At 41.6% G+C, this 27,194-nt stretch overlaps 1 protein-coding gene across 1 annotated transcript; it reads right to left on the reverse strand.

Annotated features, from left to right (window-relative positions):
• Nucleotides 1-5,140: 5,140 nt before the first annotated feature.
• LOC129778450 (dromyosuppressin) lies at nt 5,141-26,949 on the reverse strand. Its single transcript, XM_055785345.1, has 3 exons — nt 26,809-26,949; nt 8,562-8,776; nt 5,141-5,462 (listed from the first exon to the last, which is right to left on the reverse strand). Coding segments are annotated over exons 1-3 (315 nt in total). The 5' UTR covers nt 26,811-26,949; the 3' UTR covers nt 5,141-5,364.
• Between the last annotated feature and the right edge of the window lie 245 nt (nt 26,950-27,194).

Below are 27,194 nucleotides of genomic sequence, written 5' to 3' on the forward strand. Positions count from 1 at the left end.
GCGAGACAAGTAATCTCGAGAGAGTTTCCCGTTTTCGGTGGGGATCCCATCGAGTGGCCTCTTTTTATTAGTAGCTACCATCATTCCACAGAGGCGTGTGGAGACACAATCAGAAAATTTGCTGCGTTTACAACGGGCTTTGAAAGAGGTTGCAAAAGAAGCCTTCAGCAGTTTTCTTCTCCATCCTTCTACCGTGCCACACGTTTTGTCTATCCTTCAGACGTTGTACGGCAGGCCAGATTGTTCACAATCTAGTGGCCAAAGTTCGAGCTACGGCTGCTCCCAAGGCAGAAATACTGGAAACATTAGTCCAGTTCGGCTTGGCTGTGCAAAGCTAGTGCGTTCACCTGGAGTCTGTAGGAATGACGAATTACCTTTCTAACCCTATTCTGCTTCAAGAGCTGGAGGACAAATTAACGTCCAACATAAAATTTAATTGGGTGTTATGCCAAGAGAATCTACCAGTGGTTGATTTGAAGGCTTCTAGCGAGTATATGCGGAAGGTCACGACCGCTACCAGCGGAATTACAAACTTCTGCAACGAAGCCTTCGAAGGACGAGAAACACAAGATAAAAGATAAGGCGTTCTTAAATACTCACGCAAATCACAAGCGGTATGTACAGTGCACACCAGTTAACAAATGAAAATGGCCCAAGACTTATCGACTTCGCCACTTCTAAGAATATGGTCGTACGCAGTACCTTCTTGCAACACAAATTCCTCCACCAATACACCTGGAGGTCACCAAATCAAACAGAATCTCAGATCGACCATGTTCTGATGGACGGCCGACATTTCTCGGACATAACTGACGTCAGAACCTATCGAGGCGCTAACATCGACTTGGACCACTACCTAGTGATGGTTAAGATGCGCCCAAAACTCTCCGTTGTGAGCAACATTCGGTACCGATGCCCGCGACGGTACAATCTTACGCGGCTGAAACAAGCAGATTTCGACGAAAACTAAGCACATTCGCTTGAAGCTGCGCTGCCGGAAGAGGAACAAATTAACGAAGCTCCTCTTGAGGACTGTTGGAGCATGATTAAAACAGCCATAAACAGCGTAGCGGAGAACATCCTAGGACAAGTGGAACGACGACGGCGGTACGAGTGGTTCGATGATGAGTGTCAGCAAGTGTTATAGGAGAAGAACGCTGCGCGGGAGCTCATGCTGCGTCAAGCTACCCGTCAGAACGTGGAATGATATAGACAGAAGCGGAGACAGCAAACCCAACTCTTCCGGGAAAAGAAGCGCCGCCAAGAAGAGGAGGAGTGTGAAGAACTTGAACAGCTGCACCGTTCTCATGAGACGCGAAAGTTCTACCAGAAACTCAATGCATCCCGAAAAGGCTTCGTGCCGCGAGCAGAAATGTATCGGAATAAAGATGGGAGTATACTGACGAACGAACGTGGAGGCAGCACTTCGATGAATACCTGAATGGCGTACAGGCAGAGGACCAAAATGACGATGGAAGCGATTACGTTGGTGCAGTAAATAATGAAGATGTACCACCCCCAACGATAGGTGAAGTGAGGAATGCTATTAAACAGTTGAAGAACAACAAATCAACTGGCAAAGATGGCATCGGAGGGGTACTTATCAAGATGGGCCCGGAAAAATTGGTTAGTTATCTGCATCGGTTGATTGTCAGAATTTGGGAAACAGAACAACTACCGCAGGAGTGGGAAGATGGAGTTATTTGCCCTATCTTCAAGAAAGGGGACAAACTAGACTGTGAAAACTTTCGTGCAATCACCATCCTGAATGCCGCCTACAAAGTGCTTTCCCAAATCATCTTCCGTCGTCTATCGCCATTGACAAACAGATTCGTGGGAGGTTATCTTCACCTTGCGGCAGATTCTCCAGAAATGCCGTGAGTACGGAGTCCCCATGCACCATCTATTCATCGACTTTAAAGCCACATATGATTCAATAACACAAAAAGAGCTATGGAGAATCATGGACGAAAACGGCTTCCCCGTGAAGCTGACAAGACTGATTAAGGCTACGATGGATGGAATACAGTTCTTCTTCTTCTTATATGGCACTAACGTTCCTAGAGGAACTCCGCCGTCTCAACGTAGTATTACTTGCGTCATTTTCATTAGTACTTAGTTGAGATTTCTATGCCAAATAACACGCCTTGAATGCATTCTGAGTGGCAAGCTCTAGAATACGCGTGACCACAGTGCAAGTCAGAGGAAATTTCTTTGAAGAAAAATTTCCCCGACCAGAACGGGAATCGAACCCGAACCCCCGGCATGTTAGGTTTGACGCTAACCACTCGGCCACGGGTGCATGGAATACAGTGCTGTGTGCAAATTTCGGGTGGATTATCTGATCCATTTGAGTCCCGCAGGAGGCTTCGACAAGGTGATGGTTTCTCTTGCCTACTGTTCAACATCGCGCTAGAGGGTGTTATGAGACGAGCGGCGTTTAACTTGCGTGGTACGATTTTCAATAGATCCAGTCAATTCATCTGCTTTGCTGATGACGTAGACATTGTTGGCAGAACATTTGAGACGGTAGTTGAACATTACACCAGACTTAAGCACGAGGCAGAGAGAATTGGACTGAAAATCAATGCGTCTGAAACCAAATACATGCTGGCTTTCGGATCCGAGCACGACAGGACCCGATTAGGTAGTAGTGAAATGACCGACGGCAATGAGTTCGAGTTAGTGGACAAATTTGTCTACCTTGGCTCAATTATAACGCCTGACAATGATACCTGTCGCGAGATCCGGAAACGCATCATCAATGGGAGTCGTACCTACTATAGTCTCCACAAACACTTAAGGTCAAACCGACTTAGCAGTCGTGCGAAATGTTCCCTGTACAAAACGCTCATAAGTCCGGTTGTCCTCTACGGGCACGAGACGTGGACAATACTCGAAGAGGACCTGCGAGCACTCGGAGTCTTTGAACGGCGGGTGTTAAGAACCATCTTCGGCGGTGTACAGGAGGACGGCATATGGAGGCGAAGGATGAACCATGAGCTCACGCGACTCACCGGCGAACCCAGTATTTAGAAAGTGATCAAAGCTGCAAGGATAAGCTGGGCAGGACATGTTGCAAGAATGTCGGACAACTATGCTGCAAAAATGGTGTTCATCGGGAATCCGGCTGGTACGTGACGACGAGGAGCACAGCGAGCAAGGTGGATAGACCAAGTGGAGCATGACATGGTGAGCACGGGGTGCCCGCGGAATTGGAGGGAGATAGCCACGAACCGAGTTAATTGGAGAAAAATTGTGAATCAGGCCATGTTGTAAAGACGTTAAGCCATAATAAATAAATAAAAAATCACAAGCGGAAAGATTCTACAACCAATCCACTCGGCGATCGGCGAAACAAGCTTCATACTTCGACGGGCAAAGATGACAGATCGAACAGGAAGTGTCCTATGTGAAACTGTGCCTGTGCCTTCAAAAAGCTTTCGATGAACGACCGATGGAATTTCGTCAAAGACAATAAGTTGTGCCAACGATGTCTCGTGCCACACACACACACACACACACACTCGCTGATCATGCGAAGGCGAAGTTTGTGGAATCAACAGCTGTCAGAAACGCCGATTGCTACACTCCGAGTCTGGAAGGAAGCCGTTTGCAAACTTCACCGATGCTACTGTGTCCATCCATCGGCATCCAGTTTCGTCGACATTGTTTAAGGTCATTCCAGTGACGTTTTATGGGAGGAAAGGTACAGTGAACACCTACGCGTTCTTAGACGACGATTCGTCTGGCCGAGCGTCGATGGAGAGGGGCCTTGAATAAGACCCACAGCTCTACGAGAGCATAAGACAACAAGTTGTAGATTACGCAGCGAAGGACTACATCTACATAGTGACAGCAGAGGAAATGGCAGAGTGCGATCCGCGACGTACCTGGTACCTTCCGTTAGGTATGGTGTTGAACCCAAACAAATCTGTAAAAATACGATTTGGGATACGGCCGTGAAGGTGCAAGGCGTGTCGCAGAATATGATGCTCCTCAAGGGTCCTGATCTGTTGACTCCACAGCTGCACGTAACCTTCAAATTTCGCGAACGGGAAGTCGCCTTTTCCGTTGATATTCAGGAAATATTCTTGCAAGTTGGTATCAAGAAAATTGATCAAAGTGCGTTGCTATTCGTCTTCCGTGATTCGTTAGGGCAACCGTTGATAACTAAGGCGTCCGACGTCGCCATCTTTGGAGCAACTTGTTCTCCTGCGCTGGCACAATGCGTGAAGAATCTGAACGCAACGGAGAATGAGAAAGAACACCCTAAGGCGGCGGCAGCAATAAAGAATAATTACTATGACGATGACTATCTTGATATCAAATACTGCTACAGGACTTTTGGAGAGCTAAACTAGATGGGGACGATCGCATTCCTGAAGACCTGTTCGTACGGTGGAAATTGTGGTTGCAAGCGTTGAAGGAACTGGATAACGCCAGAATACCGTTATGTTATGTGATGTTACTTCACGGGATACGATCCCATCTGTTATGATGATTTAGAACTTCGGATTGTCGTTGACGGCAGTGAACCAGCCTAAACCGTCTAAACAGTCTAAACCGAAAAAAATAAGAGAGGTCCTCAGAGTTGTTCCAGTCGTTCTTTCTGAAATTGTAACTGTCCCGAAGACGCTCCTGGAAACGCGGAGAAAGAATTGGTCGACATCCCGTCGGGATACGTGTATTCCGCAGAGTCTAGTCTCCATTTGTGAAATTTTCTGGTTTGGTTTGCCTAGTTAAGAAGTGTGATAACTATGAAAAATATGTTTTTGTCGTTATCTGCTCTTCAACATTATCATAATCATCTATAAACCCATATCAATTTGCTGAAAACATGTCTCATGTTAAAAGCTTCTCCCCGCTTATCACAATAACAGACATGAGAAATGCTTTGGGAATCACGAAAGATTCCGACAGTTTGCTCAGATCTCCATTTGTCGCACGTTTGCCTTCGCTAGATGGAGTTTTATTCCGAAAGTCTTCTGTTTCACCATATCATCGCAGTTATTTTTGTTTATATCAGAGCGTGCTGATTTGATGCGAGGCTATACTTACTTCCATTTTTATTGAATGAATCAAATCAATAAATTAATTCTCAATTTTTCCAAATTCGGAAATATATTATCAATGTGGATTTTTTTTATTTTTCTGGGAATGGATATATACATGCAGTTTTCCTATGCTAAATCAATCACTGGGGGGGCTCCCATTATCAATCGTGCACCTCTCGTTCTGTCAAAAGCACACGATATACCTAACTGAAACATGCTTATTGCGTCCATCCATATCAGAAAACAGATTGATAGCGTAATGAATTTAATAACGTAATTAATTGGAATGATATAAATCGTTTTGAAATTAACGTCTCCGGCCGAATCTCAGAAACACGTGATCCACATCCGTTCGTTTTCCATTACTGCCAGGCGCCAGCAGGTCTTCTCCCTGATACAGAAGAGCTGCAAATAAAACGAATCGAGTATCATAATCAGATATCAAATTTGATAAGTTCACGGTGTATGGGTCACTTGACAAATTTAATGAATATAAATTGCTATGCTTTCGAATCGAATTTTACCGATTGTGAAAAAACATGAAAGCACCCCTCACGCTGGTTATATATGTTCTTGGGGCGAACTTTCCATATGCACCAAATATGAATGTCCTTCCTGTTGATCTGTAACGAATGCATCAAATTTCGCCGCAGGCAATATCGGGAATGTGATAAAAAAAAGTTCGCTTTTTTTTTTTTTTGTGTGACGAGTTGCGATTATAAATATGAACCTGTGAAAATCGAGTTTTTTTCTCAACTTTCATATAGTGAATAATAGTTTGAATATTCGAATATAAAATAGTTTATGGTGTTCATTTAACTTAAGCTTCAATAATCCCTATGCCCTTTGAGGTTCAATGCAGTTCGTTACGAGGAGGAAAATGATGAGAAGAGATGTAAAGCCAATATTTTAATCCGAAACAACAAGAAAGTTTTTCCACTCCATTCACGGTAAGGGTGACAGTCTTTGATTATTAATTAAAATTTCAAAGTGAATAACAAAAATTTGATGTCTCCATTTTTCGAATAAATATTGGAAAACTAGGGGAAGTCGCTTTTTTATAGGTGCTGCAATCGTTGAACGAAACGTTTAAGTCTATCAACACAAAGTTATACAAATATACGCGAATTGCTCCAGTCGCAAATAATAACACTACTATGACATAAAGTTTAATTTCTCCGATGGCCAAGAGACTACCCTCATTAATCAAAATAAAAAACTATGTGAATTTTGTCTATCAAATAACGCTGAGAACCGCAATGTACCAAACAATACCGTAATGTTTCAGAATCCGAACGGCTTTTTAATCCGGACACTTCATCATATCATTATAGTCAATATCACAACAAAACCATAGCATCATTATCATGTTGAATTAATGTAACTGATATTTACCGTTGAATCAATTTAGGAATTAGGAAATTTATAGAATCGAGTAAAGTTAATCTTGTTGCCTTAATAACCTTATTATAAATGAACCAATCGGAAAATATTGGGTAAGTAGATTGATATGCATTGGTTTCAAAAACAATTATTATCGAATAATGCGAGATGCACGAGAATAAAAAAAACATTCAGAAGATGTTTCTAAATCCGGATGGATCAAATATAGGATTCCCTCTAAACCCAATATCTCAGTTGAGGATGGACTAAAGACAACCAAGAAAGTTGCTAATAACTTGGTCAAGCGGCGAGTGGTGTACGAAGCGAAAGTAGCATCTCAGTTGAGGATGGACTAAAGACAACCAAGAAAGTTGCTAATAACTTGGTCAAGCGGCGAGTGGTGTACGAAGCGAAAGTCGCATATGACAAACTGCGGATTGCTCATAACAAAACGGAACTGCTGATCGCCTGAATTTCAACAACCACGTCGACTACGCCTGCGAGAAAGCAGACGAATCCTTCAGTGCGATAGCGAGGATAATGCCGGACAACGCTGGACCCTGCAGTAGCAAAATGCGTCTTCTAGCTACTGTATCATCGTCAACACTGCGGTACGGAGCGCCAGCCTGGCCTGCCTTTCTCGAACCCCATCGGAATCGCAGGAAACTGGTCCATACGTCTCGACTTATGGCGATGCGAGCGTGTATAGGAGAATCTCGTTGGAAGCAGAATGCGTTATCGCTGGCATGATCCCAGTTGTTATCACCCTTGTGGAAGATGGCAATTGCTAAAGACGGAAGGAAACCAGTGGTATACGGAAAACAGTGAAAGTAGAATCACTGATGAAGTGGTTGCAGGTATGGGACACGGCGGAGAATGGTAAGTGGACGTTTGGGCTCATATCGGTTCTATCGACCTGGCTGAACAAGAAGCACGGGGAGATACATTTTCACCTGACGCAGTTCCTGTCTGGACATGGCTGCTTCAGGCAATATTTACATCGGTTCGGACACGCAAGGTCTCCACTCTATCCGGAACGTGGAGATGTGGTGGAAACACTGCAACACGTCGTACTCGTATGTCCCAAATTCGCCGAGAGGCGAGAGGAGCTATCTGCCCTGCATGTCGTGATGTGGGTACCTGGAAAGCAGTGGATAGTGTAATCGTATACATCATTTCCGAGCTGCAGCATTTATCTCCGTTAGACATTTGAATGATTTTCACATGTGCTATAAAACCACAACCCATTTAAAATTTGATCAATAATACTGCATGGGCTGAAAAGTCCCGGGATTTTTCAACAGATGGCGTCACTAAAAAATGAACAAGATTCATTACGAAAGGTTCATCTGTCACTAGCTTACGTGTGGAGTTTCATGACATTTCGTTTATTTGATCACAAACTACAGTTGTTTCAGTGTCACTACCTGAGCATTCGGAAAAAGAGGAATATCGTATTTCGAACAAACAATGTTTTTTGATGGGAAAAACTTCTGAACAATCAATGCAGTAGTTGACGAAATGTTATTTCACTTCTGCTTTTTCGAGACCAACCGTTTATCGGTGGTTTAGTGAATTTAAAATGAGCAGTACAAGCACCGCAGGTGCATCTCGCTCTAAAAGGCTAAAAGAGGCTACGAATCCAGAAATCGTAAAATAAGTACATTTGGACGATCGTAAAGTGAAGTTACGCGAATTAGGTGAGGCCGTAGGCATCTGAAAAAACGAGTGGGATACATTATGCACGATATTTTTGACATAAAAAAGCCCTCCGCGCGATGGGTGCCGCGTTTCCTGACCGTCGACCAAAAAACAGCTGCACGATGCCTCAACAGCCGGTTTGGCGTTGTGGAAGCGTAATCGAGTGGACTTCTTTCGACGTTTTGTAACAATGGATGAAACGTGAATCCTATACCATACTCCTGAGTCCAATAGGCAGTTTGCAAAGTGGCACTAATGCATATTTCGAAGACGTGTCGTTCTACAGAAAGGAAATCGAAATGTTGGAAACTCGGCTATTGCCCTCGAGGGAAACTATGTTGAGGAATAAAAACAGCTTTGTCCAGAAAACGATTGTTTTCATTAAAAATCTGCCCATGTAGTAAGTAGATCAGAATTTACCTGCAGCTTCTTTCCTAATGTATGCATTCAGTGCTTCGGCAAGTTGGTTTGAATTCTCTAACGCAACACATACTTTTTTGATTCGTTGAGGCATTTCATCCAGTAAAGCGTTCTCGCATATGGGTGGCACCGCTGTTGTGGCTCGACATGTGCTTCGACATATACTCATCATTATAACAACACAGATGAACAAACTGGTTGTCCTGGTTGACAGCCTAGAGAATGAGAAATTTATGAAGCTGAAGTTAGCAAATATATTTTTATGCAAAGTTATAATGAAAAGAATAGCAAACCAACCCAATTGAATTTTTCCTCGATCAAATTGTTTCATGTTTATGTGTATGTTTCAGAGTGTTATCATATATACATCACGTGGCGGTACCGAAGAGGATTCATTGAGATAGAACCGGTGGATCTACGTATCAAAGCGAGATTCTACCCAAATAAAGTTGAGTATATTCCAAACTTTACTGTGTACAAATATTATGAATTTACTTGACTATACAGAATATTAGGTAACTGATGTATGATGAAGGAGAATCATTCTTCTACCCATATGGTTTAATCTTAAATATGACAGAGTTTTTGAATTTCTCTTGCTTTGGGCTTTGTTTGTGATTCATTTCCTTCATTGAAAACTCGAGAAAATTTGGCATATATAAATTTCGCTGAAATATTATTTTAATCATTTGTTGATGAGCCTTAAATTATAAATTTAAAACCCACGATTTTCCTACAATGTGTTTCCACGGCATACTTGATGGTTTTGTTATTGTTTGCATGTGATGATCTAGTATGCCGTGGAAACACGGTTGAGAAACACCGCGGCAGCCATAGAATACACGTCGGTGACGTCCAAATTGAACCTCTATTCAACTGACAGAAGCTAACATATCGGGTTCCCCACTGACATTTTCCCTTTGTTTTGCTTTGTATTGGGTTCCCCTTTGACAGTTCTGCTTGAAATTTTCCTAGCGATCTAAGCATCAATCATAGCACCCGGCTGATAGAATAAGATTCCTATTCCGGGGATCATCATCTGTATCCACTTGCCGTGTGACAGATTCCCGGAACATATACATAAGCTATTTGAGGTGCTAGAGGCCAGGAGGACCCAAAATCATTCATAGGGACTTCCACGATCGCCACGGCATCTGGGGAGTGCAAATACCAGACGTTAGGGGTAATATCATCGCCGATCTCCTGGAGGTGCTAGAGCTTTCAGTACTTAACGACGACACGGACACCTTCTGTTGAGGCACCAGAAAGACAGATATCGATGTTTCGGCAGCCAGCCTAAACTTAGTGGGCAGCCTCAGGTGGACGACTTGGCCGAAAACAGGGAGTTTGACTACCGATAATTTGCCTTCAATCGGGAATGGAAAAAACACGTATTTCGCCTCACTTGGAGAGGTGGTAGCCAGAAGCCAGAAAGAATCAAAAACATGTTGAGATGGTAGCCTTGGATCCGGAGAAAGGAGTTGATAGCAACTTGCTACATTTAGTGAGAAAATTCGTGACAACCGGACCTACGAGGTAAAAGTTTGTGACACCAGTTAAAAGTGCGTCCACAAAGGAACTGGTGTACCTCAAGGTTACGTATTAGCCGCTACCCTCTTCAAGATATCGATGAACAGCTTGTTTAGGGTTCTACCAGAGGGAGTGTTTCACCTATTTCACCTATTCACCTATGCGGACGACATCCTTTCAATACTGGTCGGGAAACGCACAGGGTACACGCGTTAAGTGGCATTTGTGATCAGGCCTAAGATTCAGGTACTACCAATGATTTCGGTAAATGGGCTGTCGATCGATGTTTCCGACTTTCGGCGAAAAATAGTGGTCAAATGGTGAACGTTGAGAACCCTGGCCATTTCGGCAAGATAAATAGGACCTGTTCCGCCCTGTTAAAACTTCTAAAAAAGCCATCTCAAAACATCACCGGAGTAATAACAGAACGTTCCGTTCAAGGATGACCAAAGTCTCTATAAACATCATCCTCACCTATGGCCTCGAATTGACGTGCCTGGCCAGTGATAAACTCTTAAAAACTTTATCACTGATATACGTTAATGCACTGCGGATTATCTGTGTCCTTCTACCATCAATACCAGCAGCCCACCGAGCCAAACCCAGCTGTAGGTAACACATTCGAGCTCCCCATCAATAGCTAAACACCTTTAGTTGTGGACTCACGACTGAAGGTTGCCGGTGAGCCTCAAACAAACCTTCGCCGAACTTGTCTCAAAAAACTACCGCAACTACGAGATTCGCTTCACGGCGGTTCCAAAGAAATACTAGAAGTCGGTTTCAGGGTAAGTGCCAACAACAATTCTATGACCTCAGCTGAAATAGTCTGAATTTTTGAAGGTGCCACAATTCCGTCAAACAAGCCGATTCGGATAACGTCCTCAAGTGGACCTCGGAAATAGCGATACAGCCGGCAATAATGCAGCTGATCGCTTTGCCAAAATTGATCTACTAACTAACTACCAACGCTGAACGATCTTAAATTATGGATGATCTACACTTTCAGAAAATTAAATTCGTGAGGTGAGGTTGTTCCTTCGGAAAATTCAATACTCCACAACTATGTTTGATGACATGAAAGCCATTAGGGAATAGCGAATTCTGAACGACTAAGATCCGGCCACTACAATATGTCACACAGCTTCAACAGTAGCCCCTTTCATCCGATTTATGTGTATGGTATACAACATCCTTTGTGTTTGTCCGAAATATGAAGACCCCCGGAATTTTTACAGTATCAGCGGTAGAGCGTCCTTAGCGATGACCCACCGCTCTACTCTGTTAATTGAAGGACTACGACCTATACTTGCAAGTTTTAATAAATTGTGATCCAAATCTAAGATCCTTGTTCTTTCCCTTTTTCGAACAAGTGGCATCTTAGCATGCTTTTACTTCCACTGCCCGGAGACCATGGTAAGTGGACGAGCAGAAGAATGCAATAAAAAAATATAAAATTAGAGTAGAAGTACCTATTATCGCAATTGTACCTATTATGGTAATGCGAGTGAGTTTTTTTTATTAGTTTAGAAAACATATCTTATTTTGAAAGGCTCTAATATGATTTTTAAACATCAGAAATCTCTTCTTTGTCGATTTTGGTACTTGATTACATGCGAACCATTGTTCTTTTGTTGAAAAATTTAGTTTGAAAATAGTGTGTCCCATTAATGCTTGGTTTTTAGCATTTTGTTAAGGAATCTGCAATCAAAATAATTAGATTTTTATGTTGTGAAGTAGATTTTATTTTTTCAGACAGTCTAAACTCAATAGAGGCAATCCGCAAGTTTATAAACGCTCATCTTATTTCCTAACAAGAATAAAACATCTATTGAGTGTTTTGGTCGAAAAATTATTCAAGATTACCTTAGCATGGGTTCCCTCTCATTGCTCGATTTCGGGGAATGAGTAAGCAGACTCGCTAGCTAAGATGGGCGCTTCAGAAGGCACACTTTTTGAAAGGCAAATCACTTATAATGATTTTTTCCACATTCCTCGTCAGCACACGCTCGTAAGTTGGCAGCGCATGTGGAGTGAAGATGAGTTCGGTCGTCGGCTACACACGATTATCCCTAAGGTCTCGACGAGTGCATGGTTCAAGGGATTTAATGCAGGTCATGATTTCATTCGCGCGATATCTCGGCTTATGTCCAATCACTACAACCTAAACGCGCATCTTTATCGCATTGGGCTCGCAGCAAACAATCTTTGTGATTTTGGCGATGGCTACCACGACATCGAGCATGTTGTCTGGTCGTTTATCCGGTTTCATGCTGCCCGCTCTCAGCTCACGAGAGCATTGAGGGCATAAGGCAGACAATCGGATATCCCCGTCCGGGATATCTTAGGTAGCCGTGATCCTGATCTTCTGCTCCATCTATACATGTTCCTCAGAAACGCCGATGTTAACGTTTAATGGTGTTTCCTCCGTTGTATCCCCGTATCATATCCCTCCTATACGATCGATAAACTTTTCCTTAGTCGTGGCAATACATACACACACTCTTTACAGATGCACGGGCCGAAGATTGTGGAGCCCACTGATCATTCACCAAGAGCTGAGGGTTGTACCGCTCATGGCAACTCAACACGAGCTGATGATTCTGCCGTCCGTGACCATTCTATCCTGGATTCCTCGAGTCGAGAAAGACGCACCACGCTAGATGTGGGGTACAGACTAGGGGGGCGTGGCTGATCAATGGTCAGCTGCATCCCAATAGGAAGTATCCTGTGTCGGGCACACACACAGAGCATTGCAGACTGCAATATCCCAATTATGAGAACACTTGTAATACTAACCTCGAGCCAACCGCGAGTAATCGGTTACATATTACTAATACCAGGGAGAAACATACAGCTGTACTTGCGTTGTACGTGTACATCGTTGTACAGGTACCATCGTACCATGACAGACATACTTTGGTTGTACATTGTACCGTATGTCAAACTGACAATAAGAAATTTTCCCAATTTTCACCACATATTTCAATGAAAAAGGTTTTTATTTAACGTCTAAACTATCAAACACTACAAAAAAGCCTCCAATATGAGTTATTAACTTATGAGAAAATCAATGAAAAGAACGTTTACCAAGTGCTTCGATTCGGTTTGTTCATGCTACCCACCACCAACCGTCTATGGCGCTGCGCACAGTACAACTGTAACCATGTACAGCGGTAAAATAGGTCGGTACAGGTACAGCGATTGTACTGAGTTGCTTGCATGGTTCTAGCGCTGTACATGGTGACAGACATACAATTTTCGAAATACAACGCTAGTACAGTTGTATGTCAGTCATAAGTACAACACAGTTGTAAGGCAAACATTGTCGAAATATTGAACTCCCGGCCGTGTCAGACTGACGCCATATGAGCCTTAATAAAAATATATATTTTGGAAAAAAGTAGCTGTTTTGATGCAAACACAGTGTAGACGCATACATCACAACCTTCTTGAGATTCGATCAATTTATACGATTTTATTGAAATAAACATGTATTTTTGTATTACCATAATTGGTACAATTTTACATCTACGTACCAATTATCACAATATCGAAAGCTGCCTTGTTCCTATTATTGTTGTACGAAATCGCTGCAAAGCTGAAAAACAGAGCTGCTATGTTCCTATTATGATTGTACGTTGTTATGTTTTGGTTGTTATGCTTTTATGGTTGTACCTCACGTTTTCACACTGTGCAATTGCATATCATAGGGCGCTTTTGAACGCTCAGTAGTGTAGTGAAATAGTACTATGCGTGTCTGACCGAAGCATATTTGTTTTATCCACTCTGTTGAAAATTAAATCTTAGAGGAATGGGTTAGTATCCTTTGTTCAATTCCTGAAGATAAGCGAACACTGCATCACAACCCTCACGCCTTTGTAATTCTACTGTCAGCTAGCAGAGACGCCTAGCAACGATGAGCAGCCAGTTATTTTCAGAACGGGAAGCAATCAAAAACAGTCTAATCTAGAGATGAAACGGATATTCGGTATCATGCCTATTCGGTCAATATTTGATATCCGGATATTAGAAAAAAACAATAATTTCTCATTAACAGAAGATAAATCATAACCGTAATGTAATATTAGTAATGCTTGTTAATTCTTTTTTGATTTGTAATTAATTAAGTATACTTTCTCTCAGATTATCATCCTTGTGGTTGTTTGTTTTTTTTTTTTAAATTTTGAATACAAATAATTGGTTGATGTCGTTTGATTCCCGGAACATATACATAAGCTATTTGAGGTGCTAGAGGCCAGGAGGACCCAAAATCATTCATAGGGACTTCCACGCTCGCCACGGCATCTGGGGAGTGCAAATACCAGACGTTAGGGGTAATATCATCGCCGATCTCCTGGAGGTGCTAGAGCTTTCAGTACTTAACGACGACACGGACACCTTCTGTTGAGGCACCAGATAGACAGATATCGATGTTTCGGCAGCCAGCCTAAACTTAGTGGGCAGCCTCAGGTGGACGACTTGGCCGAAAACAGGGAGTTTGACTACCGATAATTTGCCTTCAATCGGGAATGGAAAAAACACGTATTTCGCATCACTTGGAGAGGTGGTAGCCAGAAGCCAGAAAGAATCAAAAACATGTTGAGATGGTAGCCTTGGATCCGGAGAAAGGAGTTGATAGCATCTTGCTACATTTAGTGAGAAAATTCGTGACAACCGGACCTACGAGGTAAAAGTTTGTGACACCAGTTAAAAGTGCGTCCACAAAGGAACTGGTGTACCTCAAGGTTACGTATTAGCCGCTACCCTCTTCAAGATATCGATGAACAGCTTGTTTAGGGTTCTACCAGAGGGAGTGTTTCACCTATTTCACCTATTCACCTATGCGGACGACATCCTTTCAATACTGGTCGGGAAACGCACAGGGTACACGCATTAAGTGGCATTTGTGATCAGGCCTAAGATTCAGGTACTACCAATGATTTCGGTAAATGGGCTGTCGATCGATGTTTCCGACTTTCGGTGAAAAATAGTGGTCAAATGGTGAACGTTGAGAACCCTGGCCATTTCGGCAAGATAAATAGGACCTGTTCCGCCCTGTTAAAACTTCTAAAAAAGCCATCTCAAAACATCACCGGAGTAATAACAGAACGTTCCGTTCAAGGATGACCAAAGTCTCTATAAACATCATCCTCACCTATGGCCTCGAATTGACGTGCCTGGCCAGTGATAAACTCTTAAAAACTTTATCACTGATATACGTTAATGCACTGCGGATTATCTGTGTCCTTCTACCATCAATACCAGCAGCCCACCGAGCCAAACCCAGCTGTAGGTAACACATTCGAGCTCCCCATCAATAGCTAAACACCTTTAGTTGTGGACTCACGACTGAAGGTTGCCGGTGAGCCTCAAACAAACCTTCGCCGAACTTGTCTCAAAAAACTACCGCAACTACGAGATTCGCTTCACGGCGGTTCCAAAGAAATACTAGAAGTCGGTTTCAGGGTAAGTGCCAACAACAATTCTATGACCTCAGCTGAAATAGTCTGAATTTTTGAAGGTGCCACAATTCCGTCAAACAAGCCGATTCGGATAACGTCCTCAAGTGGACCTCGGAAATAGCGATACAGCCGGCAATAATGCAGCTGATCGCTTTGCCAAAATTGATCTACTAACTAACTACCAACGCTGAACGATCTTAAATTATGGATGATCTACACTTTCAGAAAATTAAATTCGTGAGGTGAGGTTGTTCCTTCGGAAAATTCAATACTCCACAACTATGTTTGATGACATGAAAGCCATTAGGGAATAGCGAATTCTGAACGACTAAGATCCGGCCACTACAATATGTCACACAGCTTCAACAGTAGCCCCTTTCATCCGATTTATGTGTATGGTATACAACATCCTTTGTGTTTGTCCGAAATATGAAGACCCCCGGAATTTTTACAGTATCAGCGGTAGAGCGTCCTTAGCGATGACCCATCGAGAACCACCGCTCTACTCTGTTAATTGAAGGACTACGACCTATACTTGCAAGTTTTAATAAATTGTGATCCAAATCTAAGATCCTTGTTCTTTCCCTTTTTCGAACAAGTGGCATCTTAGCATGCTTTTACTTCCACTGCCCGGAGACCATGGTAAGTGGACGAGCAGAAGAATGCAATAAAAAAATATAAAATTAGAGTAGAAGTACCTATTATCGCAATTGTACCTATTATGGTAATGCGAGTGAGTTTTTTTTATTAGTTTAGAAAACATATCTTATTTTGAAAGGCTCTAATATGATTTTTAAACATCAGAAATCTCTTCTTTGTCGATTTTGGTACTTGATTACATGCGAACCATTGTTCTTTTGTTGAAAAATTTAGTTTGAAAATAGTGTGTCCCATTAATGCTTGGTTTTTAGCATTTTGTTAAGGAATCTGCAATCAAAATAATTAGATTTTTATGTTGTGAAGTAGATTTTATTTTTTCAGACAGTCTAAACTCAATAGAGGCAATCCGCAAGTTTATAAACGCTCATCTTATTTCCTAACAAGAATAAAACATCTATTGAGTGTTTTGGTCGAAAAATTATTCAAGATTACCTTAGCATGGGTTCCCTCTCATTGCTCGATTTCGGGGAATGAGTAAGCAGACTCGCTAGCTAAGATGGGCGCTTCAGAAGGCACACTTTTTGAAAGGCAAATCACTTATAATGATTTTTTCCACATTCCTCGTCAGCACACGCTCGTAAGTTGGCAGCGCATGTGGAGTGAAGATGAGTTCGGTCGTCGGCTACACACGATTATCCCTAAGGTCTCGACGAGTGCATGGTTCAAGGGATTTAATGCAGGTCATGATTTCATTCGCGCGATATCTCGGCTTATGTCCAATCACTACAACCTAAACGCGCATCTTTATCGCATTGGGCTCGCAGCAAACAATCTTTGTGATTTTGGCGATGGCTACCACGACATCGAGCATGTTGTCTGGTCGTTTATCCGGTTTCATGCTGCCCGCTCTCAGCTCACGAGAGCATTGAGGGCATAAGGCAGACAATCGGATATCCCCGTCCAGGATATCTTAGGTAGCCGTGATCCTGATCTTCTGCTCCATCTATACATGTTCCTCAGAAACGCCGATGTTAACGTTTAATGGTGTTTCCTCCGTTGTATCCCCGTATCATATCCCTCCTATACGATCGATAAACTTTTCCTTAGTCGTGGCAATACATACACACACTCTTTTCAGATGCACGGGCCGAAGATTGTGGAGCCCACTGATCATTCACCAAGAGCTGAGGGTTGTACCGCTCATGGCAACTCAACACGAGCTGATGATTCTGCCGTCCGTGACCATTCTATCCTGGATTCCTCGAGTCGAGAAAGACGCACCACGCTAGATGTGGGGTACAGACTAGGGGGGCGTGGCTGATCAATGGTCAGCTGCATCCCAATAGGAAGTATCCTGTGTCGGGCACACACACAGAGCATTGCAGACTGCAATATCCCAATTATGAGAACACTTGTAATACTAACCTCGAGCCAACCGCGAGTAATCGGTTACATATTACTAATACCAGGGACAAACATACAGCTGTACTTGCGTTGTACGTGTACATCGTTGTACAGGTACCATCGTACCATGACAGACATACTTTGGTTGTACATTGTACCGTATGTCAAACTGACAATAAGAAATTTTCCCAATTTTCACCACATATTTCAATGAAAAAGGTTTTTATTTAACGTCTAAACTATCAAACACTACAAAAAAGCCTCCAATATGAGTTATTAACTTATGAGAAAATCAATGAAAAGAACGTTTACCAAGTGCTTCGATTCGGTTTGTTCATACTACCCACCACCAACCGTCTATGGCGCTGCGCACAGTACAACTGTAACCATGTACAGCGGTAAAATAGGTCGGTACAGGTACAGCGATTGTACTGAGTTGCTTGCATGGTTCTAGCGCTGTACATGGTGACAGACATACAATTTTCGAAATACAACGGTAGTACAGTTGTATGTCAGTCATAAGTACAACACAGTTGTAAGGCAAACATTGTCGAAATATTGAACTCCCGGCCGTGTCAGACTGACGCCATATGAGCCTTAATAAAAATATATATTTTGGAAAAAAGTAGCTGTTTTGATGCAAACACAGTGTAGACGCATACATCACAACCTTCTTGAGATTCGATCAATTTATACGATTTTATTGAAATAAACATGTATTTTTGTATTACCATAATTGGTACAATTTTACATCTACGTACCAATTATCACAATATCGAAAGCTGCCTTGTTCCTATTATTGTTGTACGAAATCGCTGCAAAGCTGAAAAACAGAGCTGCTATGTTCCTATTATGATTGTACGTTGTTATGTTTTGGTTGTTATGCTTTTATGGTTGTACCTCACGTTTTCACACTGTGCAATTGCACATCATAGGGCGCTTTTGAACGCTCAGTAGTGTAGTGAAATAGTACTATGCGTGTCTGACCGAAGCATATTTGTTTTATCCACTCTGTTGAAAATTAAATCTTAGAGGAATGGGTTAGTATCCTTTGTTCAATTCCTGAAGATAAGCGAACACTGCATCACAACCCTCACGCCTTTGTAATTCTACTGTCAGCTAGCAGAGACGCCTAGCAACGATGAGCAGCCAGTTATTTTCAGAACGGGAAGCAATCAAAAACAGTCTAATCTAGAGATGAAACGGATATTCGGTATCATGCCTATTCGGTCAATATTTGATATCCGGATATTAGAAAAAAACAATAATTTCTCATTAACAGAAGATAAATCATAACCGTAATGTAATATTAGTAATGCTTGTTAATTCTTTTTTGATTTGTAATTAATTAAGTGTACTTTCTCTCAGATTATCATCCTTGTGGTTGTTTGTTTTTTTTTTTTTTTTAATTTTGAATACAAATAATTGGTTGATGTCCTTTGCATATTGAAATTATGTGGCACAAAACCTGTTTGGAAGGCCATGGTTATCGCAAGAGAAAGTTAATTAAGAGAATCGACCAAAGCAAAAGCAAAAATTAGGCAGCAAATGCCGAATAATGAATAATAAATATTGAGTCTTGTACAGAATTTATTGGAATTTTCAAAACAGTCTTTCTGATTTGGCTGGTAGTAAAAAGACCCAAAGGAACTTCTTGTCATCAAATGAATACTGATTGATAAGGTTAATTGGATTTACTATTGACTTGATCAATAAAACACTGTGTAAATCTACAAAATCTTTAAAAAAAACAGAATAAATCGATTTTTTTCTGTCCAGTATTGTTACCCAATACACTTACACACAACAAGATAGAAGCATTCAATTATTACATCTCAAAACTTGTAGCTTTAAATGAAGCTTCAAAATGATGTACATCCCATCTTCATGTGTTGGTTTTTCACAAAGTGCCAGCGTTTCTAAAATCACTTAAAAATTTCGACTTCGCGCCTTGTTCCCATAACTTTTGTCGAGTGTAGAATTAACGACATAGTATTGCATACTAGGAATAAGATTTAGAGGCATAGCTTTATTGAAAAAAATATGATTGATGTATTATTTGAATCTTATTAACACTTTTTCCATGTGACACTGACTATTACCATAATGGATATACTTATTGCGAAGCTTCAGGAACACTACTACCATAATGGGTATATGGAAGTGGCATTTTCAAACATGATTTTTATACAATTTAGTCAATCGAAATATAAGTGAAAATCTTCAAAAACAGAGCTAGAAAAAGTATACTTTTCTATACTTTTGAACTAAAATAGAGTATTCATTCGCCAATTTCTGTAGTTGGTGACATACACGATGCATTCAAAAAGTTCTATTACCGCGCGCTAAAATCGGGAAGTGACGCTATCTCTGGTCAAACGCGCTAACTACTTTCCGCCAACTTCTGGCCAGCTACCGTTTCACCGTGAACCGCTTTCTCGATTCTTGGCCAGGATACCGCACGTACGGCCCGACCCGCTATGAAAGGGGACCGTTTTGATGACGTTCCAGACATCCCACGAAATGTGACGCGTATTATGAACTCCATACCGGCTGAGCAGTTCAGAAATTTAAAATTGGTGTGGAAAGAGAAGGTCTATACGTAGAAAACTAAAGGGTGTGTCACATCAAATTGCATCACGGAAAAAACGCTGTAGAAATTCGCCCAGTAGACCGATCCTTTTGAAAATTTTAGACAGTAAAATAAAAACTATTAAACAACTTTTGGCATTTTCTTTTTATTCATACTTCGAGCCCAAGCCCATATGCTCGCACCTTCCTCTTTACCCCGTCCATAAAGTTCTGTACAACGTCAGGTTGTAGTTTTTTTTTGAACAGAAATCCGTTTTCTCTTAAAGTCCGCCTCCGATTTGACAACTTTTGGGTTCTTCCGGAGGGCCTGCTTCATAATCGCCCAATATTTCTCTATTGGGCGAAGCTCCGGCGCTTTGGGCGGGTTCAGTTCCTTTGGCACAAAGGTGACCCCGTTGGCTTCGTACCACTCCAACACGTCCTTTGAATAGTGGCACAAAGCGAGATCCGGCCAGTAGATGGTCGGGCCCTCGTGCTGCTTCAATAGTGGTAGTAAGCGCTTCTGTAGGCACTCCTTAAGGTAAACCTGTCCGTTTACCGTGCCGGTCATCACGAAGAGGGCGCTCCGCTTTCCGCAAGAGCAGATCACTTTCCACACCATGTACTTTTTGTACTTTTTGGCAAACTTGGATAGTTTCTGCTTGCGAATCTCCTCCGGAACGCTGAATTTGTCCTCTGTGGAGAAGAACAACAGGCCCGGCAGCTGACGAAAGTCCGCTTTGACGTAGGTTTCTGTAAATAATCGGGCTCCGTGAAGTACACCATTTTGCCTCGGAACGCGGAAACGTATCTTACTTCTGCTGTGGCTGGAACAAGGAACAGGACGATTGAGAGTGTGGCGTGCTCAAATGAGTTGTCAGGCCGAGGTGCAAGGTTGCTGTAATCGAGGTATATACGAATGGTGGGATGAACGAGTATGGCGAGATACTTATAGCTGACAGTGCTGCCAATATGCACTCTGACGTCCACACATCCTCCCCCCTCTCTAAATAAAACGGAACCTGGGGAATAGATGAAAGATTTTTTCTTCAGTTTTATCTTTATTTTCGACATTTCATGCCGTCCTCTAATGAAGCAGCGTGGATAGCTGCTCTAATAGTGGGATTTGTTCATAAATGGTTATTGTTTTCATAATTCCCATTTATCTCGACGCAATTTTGAATGAAATTAAATTCTCGATTATCACGAGCCCCTTCAATCAAATGTGGCACGGTCGTTACGTTCCGTTTTAAATTGAACATAGCGCGGTCGTCACGATCCGCTTTTAATAGTACCTAGCGCGGTCGTCACGATCCGCTTTTAATAGTACCTAGCGCGGTCGTCACGATCCGCTTTTTATGACATCTAGCGCGGTCGTCACGATCCGCTTTTCATAGCACCTAGCGCGGTCGTCACGATCCGCTTTTAATAGTACCTAGCTCGGTCGCCGCGATCCGCTTTTTATAGTACCTAGCGCGGTCGTCACGATCCGCTTTTAATAGTACTTAGCGTGGTCGTCGCGATCCACTTTTTATGACATCTAGCGCGGTCGTCACGATCCGCTTTTCATCAACATGATTCCGATCCCTTCCACAAGTCCAATCATATATAAAAAGTTCATTACTTCACACTTGTGTGGCGCCATAAGCTATAATGAACTTGCCGGTATCGCCTGTTATGCTTCACAGTATCATCCCACCTCGCGTGCATATACTAGATGCACATACACACGCACGTTACCCACATTCAGTCGTATAGCACCAAGCATCGCCCCTTTCGACATACCAACTGTAACGAAAGAGTGATTCGGCTTCTCAGAGCGCGTTGGGTGATTCCTCGATTCCTCACACAACACATTCCCTTTATTCAACAAAAAAACGAAAAGTGAGAAAAAAAAACACTCGTGTTCAACCTTTTTCAGACCCGGCTACACTACAACAATCACAATGTCTAACCTGCAATACAGCCATGTTTCTTTTCACCTCCACACATTTGTTTTTTTTTCGAAATATATTTAGCTTTTTCGTCCCAACACCACGCCACAACAACCGGCCAAATGGTCAATTGGCTATGACGAACACAAATAGCCGTGCTGCAGGAAATTCCTGCTCCTGGCAGGATCGCCAATGTAAATAATCGGGCTCCGTGAAGTAAACCATTTTGCCTCGGAACGCGGAAACGTATCTTACTTCTGCTGTGGTTGGAACAAGGAAGAGGACGATTGAGAGTGTGGCGTGCTCAGATGAGTTGTCAGCCCGAGGTGCAAGGTTGCTGTAATCGAGGTATATACGAATGGTGGGATGAACGAGTATGGCGAGATACTTATAGCTGACAGTGCTGCCAATATGCACTCTGACGTCCACACAGTTTCGTCGTCCATTACCAGGCAATGCGGTTTCGTCAGCATTTCGGTGTACAGCTTCCGGGCTCGCGTCTTCCCCACTATGTTTTGCCTTTCGTCGCGGTTAGGAGCCTTCTGAACCTTGTATGTACGCAGGCCCTCCCGCTGCTTGGTCCGCTGGACGAATGAACTTGACAAATTCAGCTTATTGGCGACATCCCGGACCGAACTTCTCGGATCACGTCTAAACTGCTTAACTACGCGCTTGTGATCTTTTTCACTGACGGAGCATCCATTTTTGCCGTTCTTCACCTTCCGGTCGATGGTTAGGTTCTCGAAGTATCGTTTTAGTACTCTGCTGACCGTGGATTGGACGATTCCCAGCACCTTACCGATGTCCCGATGTGACAACTCCGGATTCTCGAAATGAGTGAACAGGATTAATTCACGACGCTCTTTTTCGTTCGACGACATTTTTACAAATTTACGAAAAATTGACAGTGAAGCATGGCCAACGTGATCTATACACTCTTATCTGATTATAAGCGAAAGCTGAAGATATAATTCCTAAAAATTAAATTTCTACAGCGTTTTTTCCCTGATGCAATTTGATGTGACACACCCTTTAATATCCAATCCTTTGAGTATCTCGTTTTTTTTTTAATAGTCCCGGAACTTTTTGAATGCACTGTGTATTTCCTCCATAATTGGTACACTTACCCTAATATTTAATGTTTTCATGTGTGGATTTTTTTCAGTTCTGTTTTCTCTTATTTTTGGTTATTTTGTTATTTTATGCAAAAAAATGTCATCTCACGGCATGTTATAGGCCATTGCTACGAAAATGAACCAGGGCAGATAGCTGAAAGCCTCTTATTTAAAGAACTATAAAACATATGTTTCACAAAAACACACATGTTTTTTTAGTTCCTGAGATATAGAAGAGATTAATCGAAATGATGAAATGATGTATATAACTAATTGAACATATCTTGAAACATATTGGCTTTTCATGACCTCAACCGAATATTTCCTCTCTACCTGTTTTCAGAACCTGGAAGCTATCTATAAAATAATTGCACCATACACTCATAGTTGTGTAGGTTACTGAACGGAGGCGAAGGAAAAAGCAATCTCGTAAAAAATTGCACCCTCTGCGTACAGGGTTCCAAAAGACATGCGAGGTTTTTGGTAAAAGATGTGGCCAGGAAGTTGAACGTTTAAAAAAAGCTATGCTAGAGCTGATTCGCATGATTACAAAGTCTATTTTTATTTCATTATACTACGTCTTCAGCTTTAAAGCTGCACAGACTGAAAACTCCTTATTAATAATAAATGTCTTATTCTATTTTTAAATATTTTCCACACATATCAAAATCAAAAATATCTGAGTTATTCAATAGATTGAAGCACATTTGAAAAGGATGATTTTGTCCGATGCGATGTCTAGCAGTCGCAAATATCAAACGCTGGTGAGAACGTCTTACTGGAACAAAAATGGTCATCTGCTGCAAGAGATCTGGGCAGTGGATTCGGTTGCTGATTAAGTCGAACGCAAACATTCTCCGCAGGTATTCTCTTCTTTGGTATAGCGTCTCTAGACTTATTATTCCACACCGATGTTCGTATGGAGGTAATCTAACGGGATCATTCCACGGTAATCTCCTCAGAGCAAATCCTCCGTTGAACTCTCTCTATCCGAGCGATATGAACTTCGTGATAAGCGGCCCAGACTTGAACGCTATATTCAAGTACACTACGGACGAGACATCAATATAATGTCTTCAATGTGTATACATCACGGAATTCAGATGCGCTGCGGCGTATGAAACCGAGAATTGCGAAGCCTTTGCAGTGATTGCAGTGATGTGTTCATAGAATGTTAGTTTGCAGTCCATTACTACCCCTCAATCTTTTATCGATGAGACACGGTCCATTTTGCTGCTGTTCACTTCGTAGTTAAATTTAGCTGTGTCCGAGATTTGCTGAAAGAAATTATTTTGCACTTCGTTGCGTTCATTTCCATGCCGTTTGATATGCACCAACTCGCCACGATGTCAACCTCATGCTGTAAATTGGCACAGTCGAACGATGACCTGATTATTCGGTAGATCTTTAGGCCATTAGCGTATATGAGATGTTGCGAATTGAGATGCTGGCTTAGGTCGTTTACAAAAAGGATGAAAATCAGCGGTACCTTCGTGACGCCGGATGATGTTGCGAAGCAGCTCGCAGCTCTGTTTCTCGAAAGCGGATCTTTCTTGCAGATATGAGCTAGAGTTGAGCAGGCTCGTGTAGACCAATAAGTTTGTGACAGTGGAGCGGTTTTTGACAAAGCCATGCTGATACTGTGATATCATGGGTTTAGCAGCAGAGTACATTTTGTCGTGTATAAGTAGTTCGAGTAGCTTTGCCAAGCAGCAGAGAATCGAAATAGGTCGGTAGTTTTTTTAATGTCATGGATATTTCAGGATTTGTGGATAGGTGTTACCGCCGAAATCTTCCAGGCATCCGGAAAAACAGCTTCCGACAGCGACAAGTTCAATAGGTGACAAACAGGTGGTCTTAGCACATCATCGCATCGTCGAATGAATACAGGAGGTAATCCATCTGGTCCAGGACCTTTGGTTGGATCGACAGAGTTCAATGCACTGACAACGTCTGCTATCGTGAAAGCTGTACACGGAAAGTTTATATCGTACGACGGCAATGAATTCAACAATTCCAGGGAGTCAGGCGGGGAATCAGCGTTATAGACGGATTTGAAAAAAGAAGCGAAGAGTTCAACTGAGCCGTCGATATCGTCACTGTTCCTTTGATCAGAGAACATTACCGATGGAATCGACTGTACGTTTTTCCGACTCTTAAAAAATCACCAGAAAGAGGAGGGATTTGCGTTGACCTCGTTTTGGATTCCAAAGATATACTCACCGAATGACAAAGATACACAGTTGTCGTAATCAGCTTCCAGTCTCCTTCGGTGCGGTTGTGCGCGTTACGATGTCGCAAAAAACGGCGTCAATGTCGATAGAAGTTTCTTAGAGTGATGAATGAACTAAATGATTGCACCTACATATTTTTGACAAGATTATGAATGATGAAACATACGTTTAAACCAACATTCAATAACTACCAGACCTGGAGCATGAGTTCAATGTCGCAGAAGAATCATGTCAAAATGATATTGTACTGTTCCCGAACGAAGCACAAGAAAAATACCAAAGAGTAACAGTCCTCAAAATATTACAGAGCTCACGTAGTTTCATGGGAATATTACACCGTTGGTACACCGTTATTCTCACTTTTCTGGCGTTTGTACGAGACATTGTTCTTATTTTTGAAGCCAACGTAACAATATACCAGATTTTGTTTCCCATCTGTCCAAGTGATGCAGTGGCAGGCTGGCTACTAGCCACCAAATTTCTAAATTTGTTCCAAAAATACAACATTTTCACATGAATAAACATTAGGAGATGAAAGATTACATCTGACAATTGACAACTGTCGTTTTCCCAATGTCCGCAGGAGTCTTACAGTAATATAAAGTTATCTTAGTTAAGCTAAAGTTAATGTGTTACATATTTCATTCTTGGAAAGTGTGAACATTTTTGGGAACATTATCGACAGTTGTGATGTATTTATTCGTACATTAAACCAGTTTTACAGTTTCGCTTCTCCAAAGCGAAAATCTAATATTTAACAGACTCACATAAATGACTGGGAAATTCTGATACCTGCAGATTGACGAAATGGTTTGTGATTGAAATTATACACTCTAAACAATTGCAATTTAATTTTGTAGAAGTTTTTTTTTCGTTATTTTGTATATCCACGTTCACGAATTATCGACACTATTTGAACATTTTCTGAACATAACAAGTCATAGTATTTTTTATTGTTAGTACTACAGATTATTAATAAAATAGTTTACTTCAATTTAAATTCTCTAATGCTACTGATTCTTATAGCAATACTCCATATTTTTAGTTCAAATGTTCAGAATAATATATACATATCGAAGATTCACTCAAACTCTAAGAACATATAAATATACTTAAATGAAACAAATGAAATATTCATTAAATGATAGCATATTCCACTCACTTATCACTTATAATTAAAAGTAAAAAGCAGAAAGCTCGACTTCAATTGTTCCTATTACTGAATTTAATATTACGTTATTCCACTCTTAATCCGCGAATTCCTCACGAAGTACAAATATTCATTAAAAATAACTGTTCACCACTAGTTCATATCCTTTTGATCACTTGGAATTACATTTGTGTATTATATTATGGTGAGTAACAAAATAATATTACCACACTCAAGCGGTACTTACATTTCCGCGCTTTTTCGTTACACGAGTTCGCTGTGAAACAAATGTTTTATGCTCGATACCAGCGCTTGACGATTCTATGATACACTCTCCGAACAATGAAGAGACAGGAGTTCATCTACGATCCTTTTATATGCTGGAAAGTGGAAAACATGCGACGGCGCAATAATATAATATAACCAGCAAGCAGCCATGTGTACATCAAACATCACGAAGGAATGTTGCACTCATCATTTTCCTCCTAGTTGGAATACTAAAGTATATGGGGAAATTCAGTAAAAGATGTAGCTTGCGTATTTTGTAATGTTCGGTATTTAATGGCTGAACTAATCAAAGAAAGCATTCTCATTCTCAACCAATTTTTAGTTTTAGCAAACTAGTGTAAATGA

The sequence above is a fragment of the Toxorhynchites rutilus genome, chromosome 3 (genome assembly GCF_029784135.1).
Source record: "Toxorhynchites rutilus septentrionalis strain SRP chromosome 3, ASM2978413v1, whole genome shotgun sequence".
Lineage (NCBI taxonomy): Eukaryota > Metazoa > Arthropoda > Insecta > Diptera > Culicidae > Toxorhynchites > Toxorhynchites rutilus.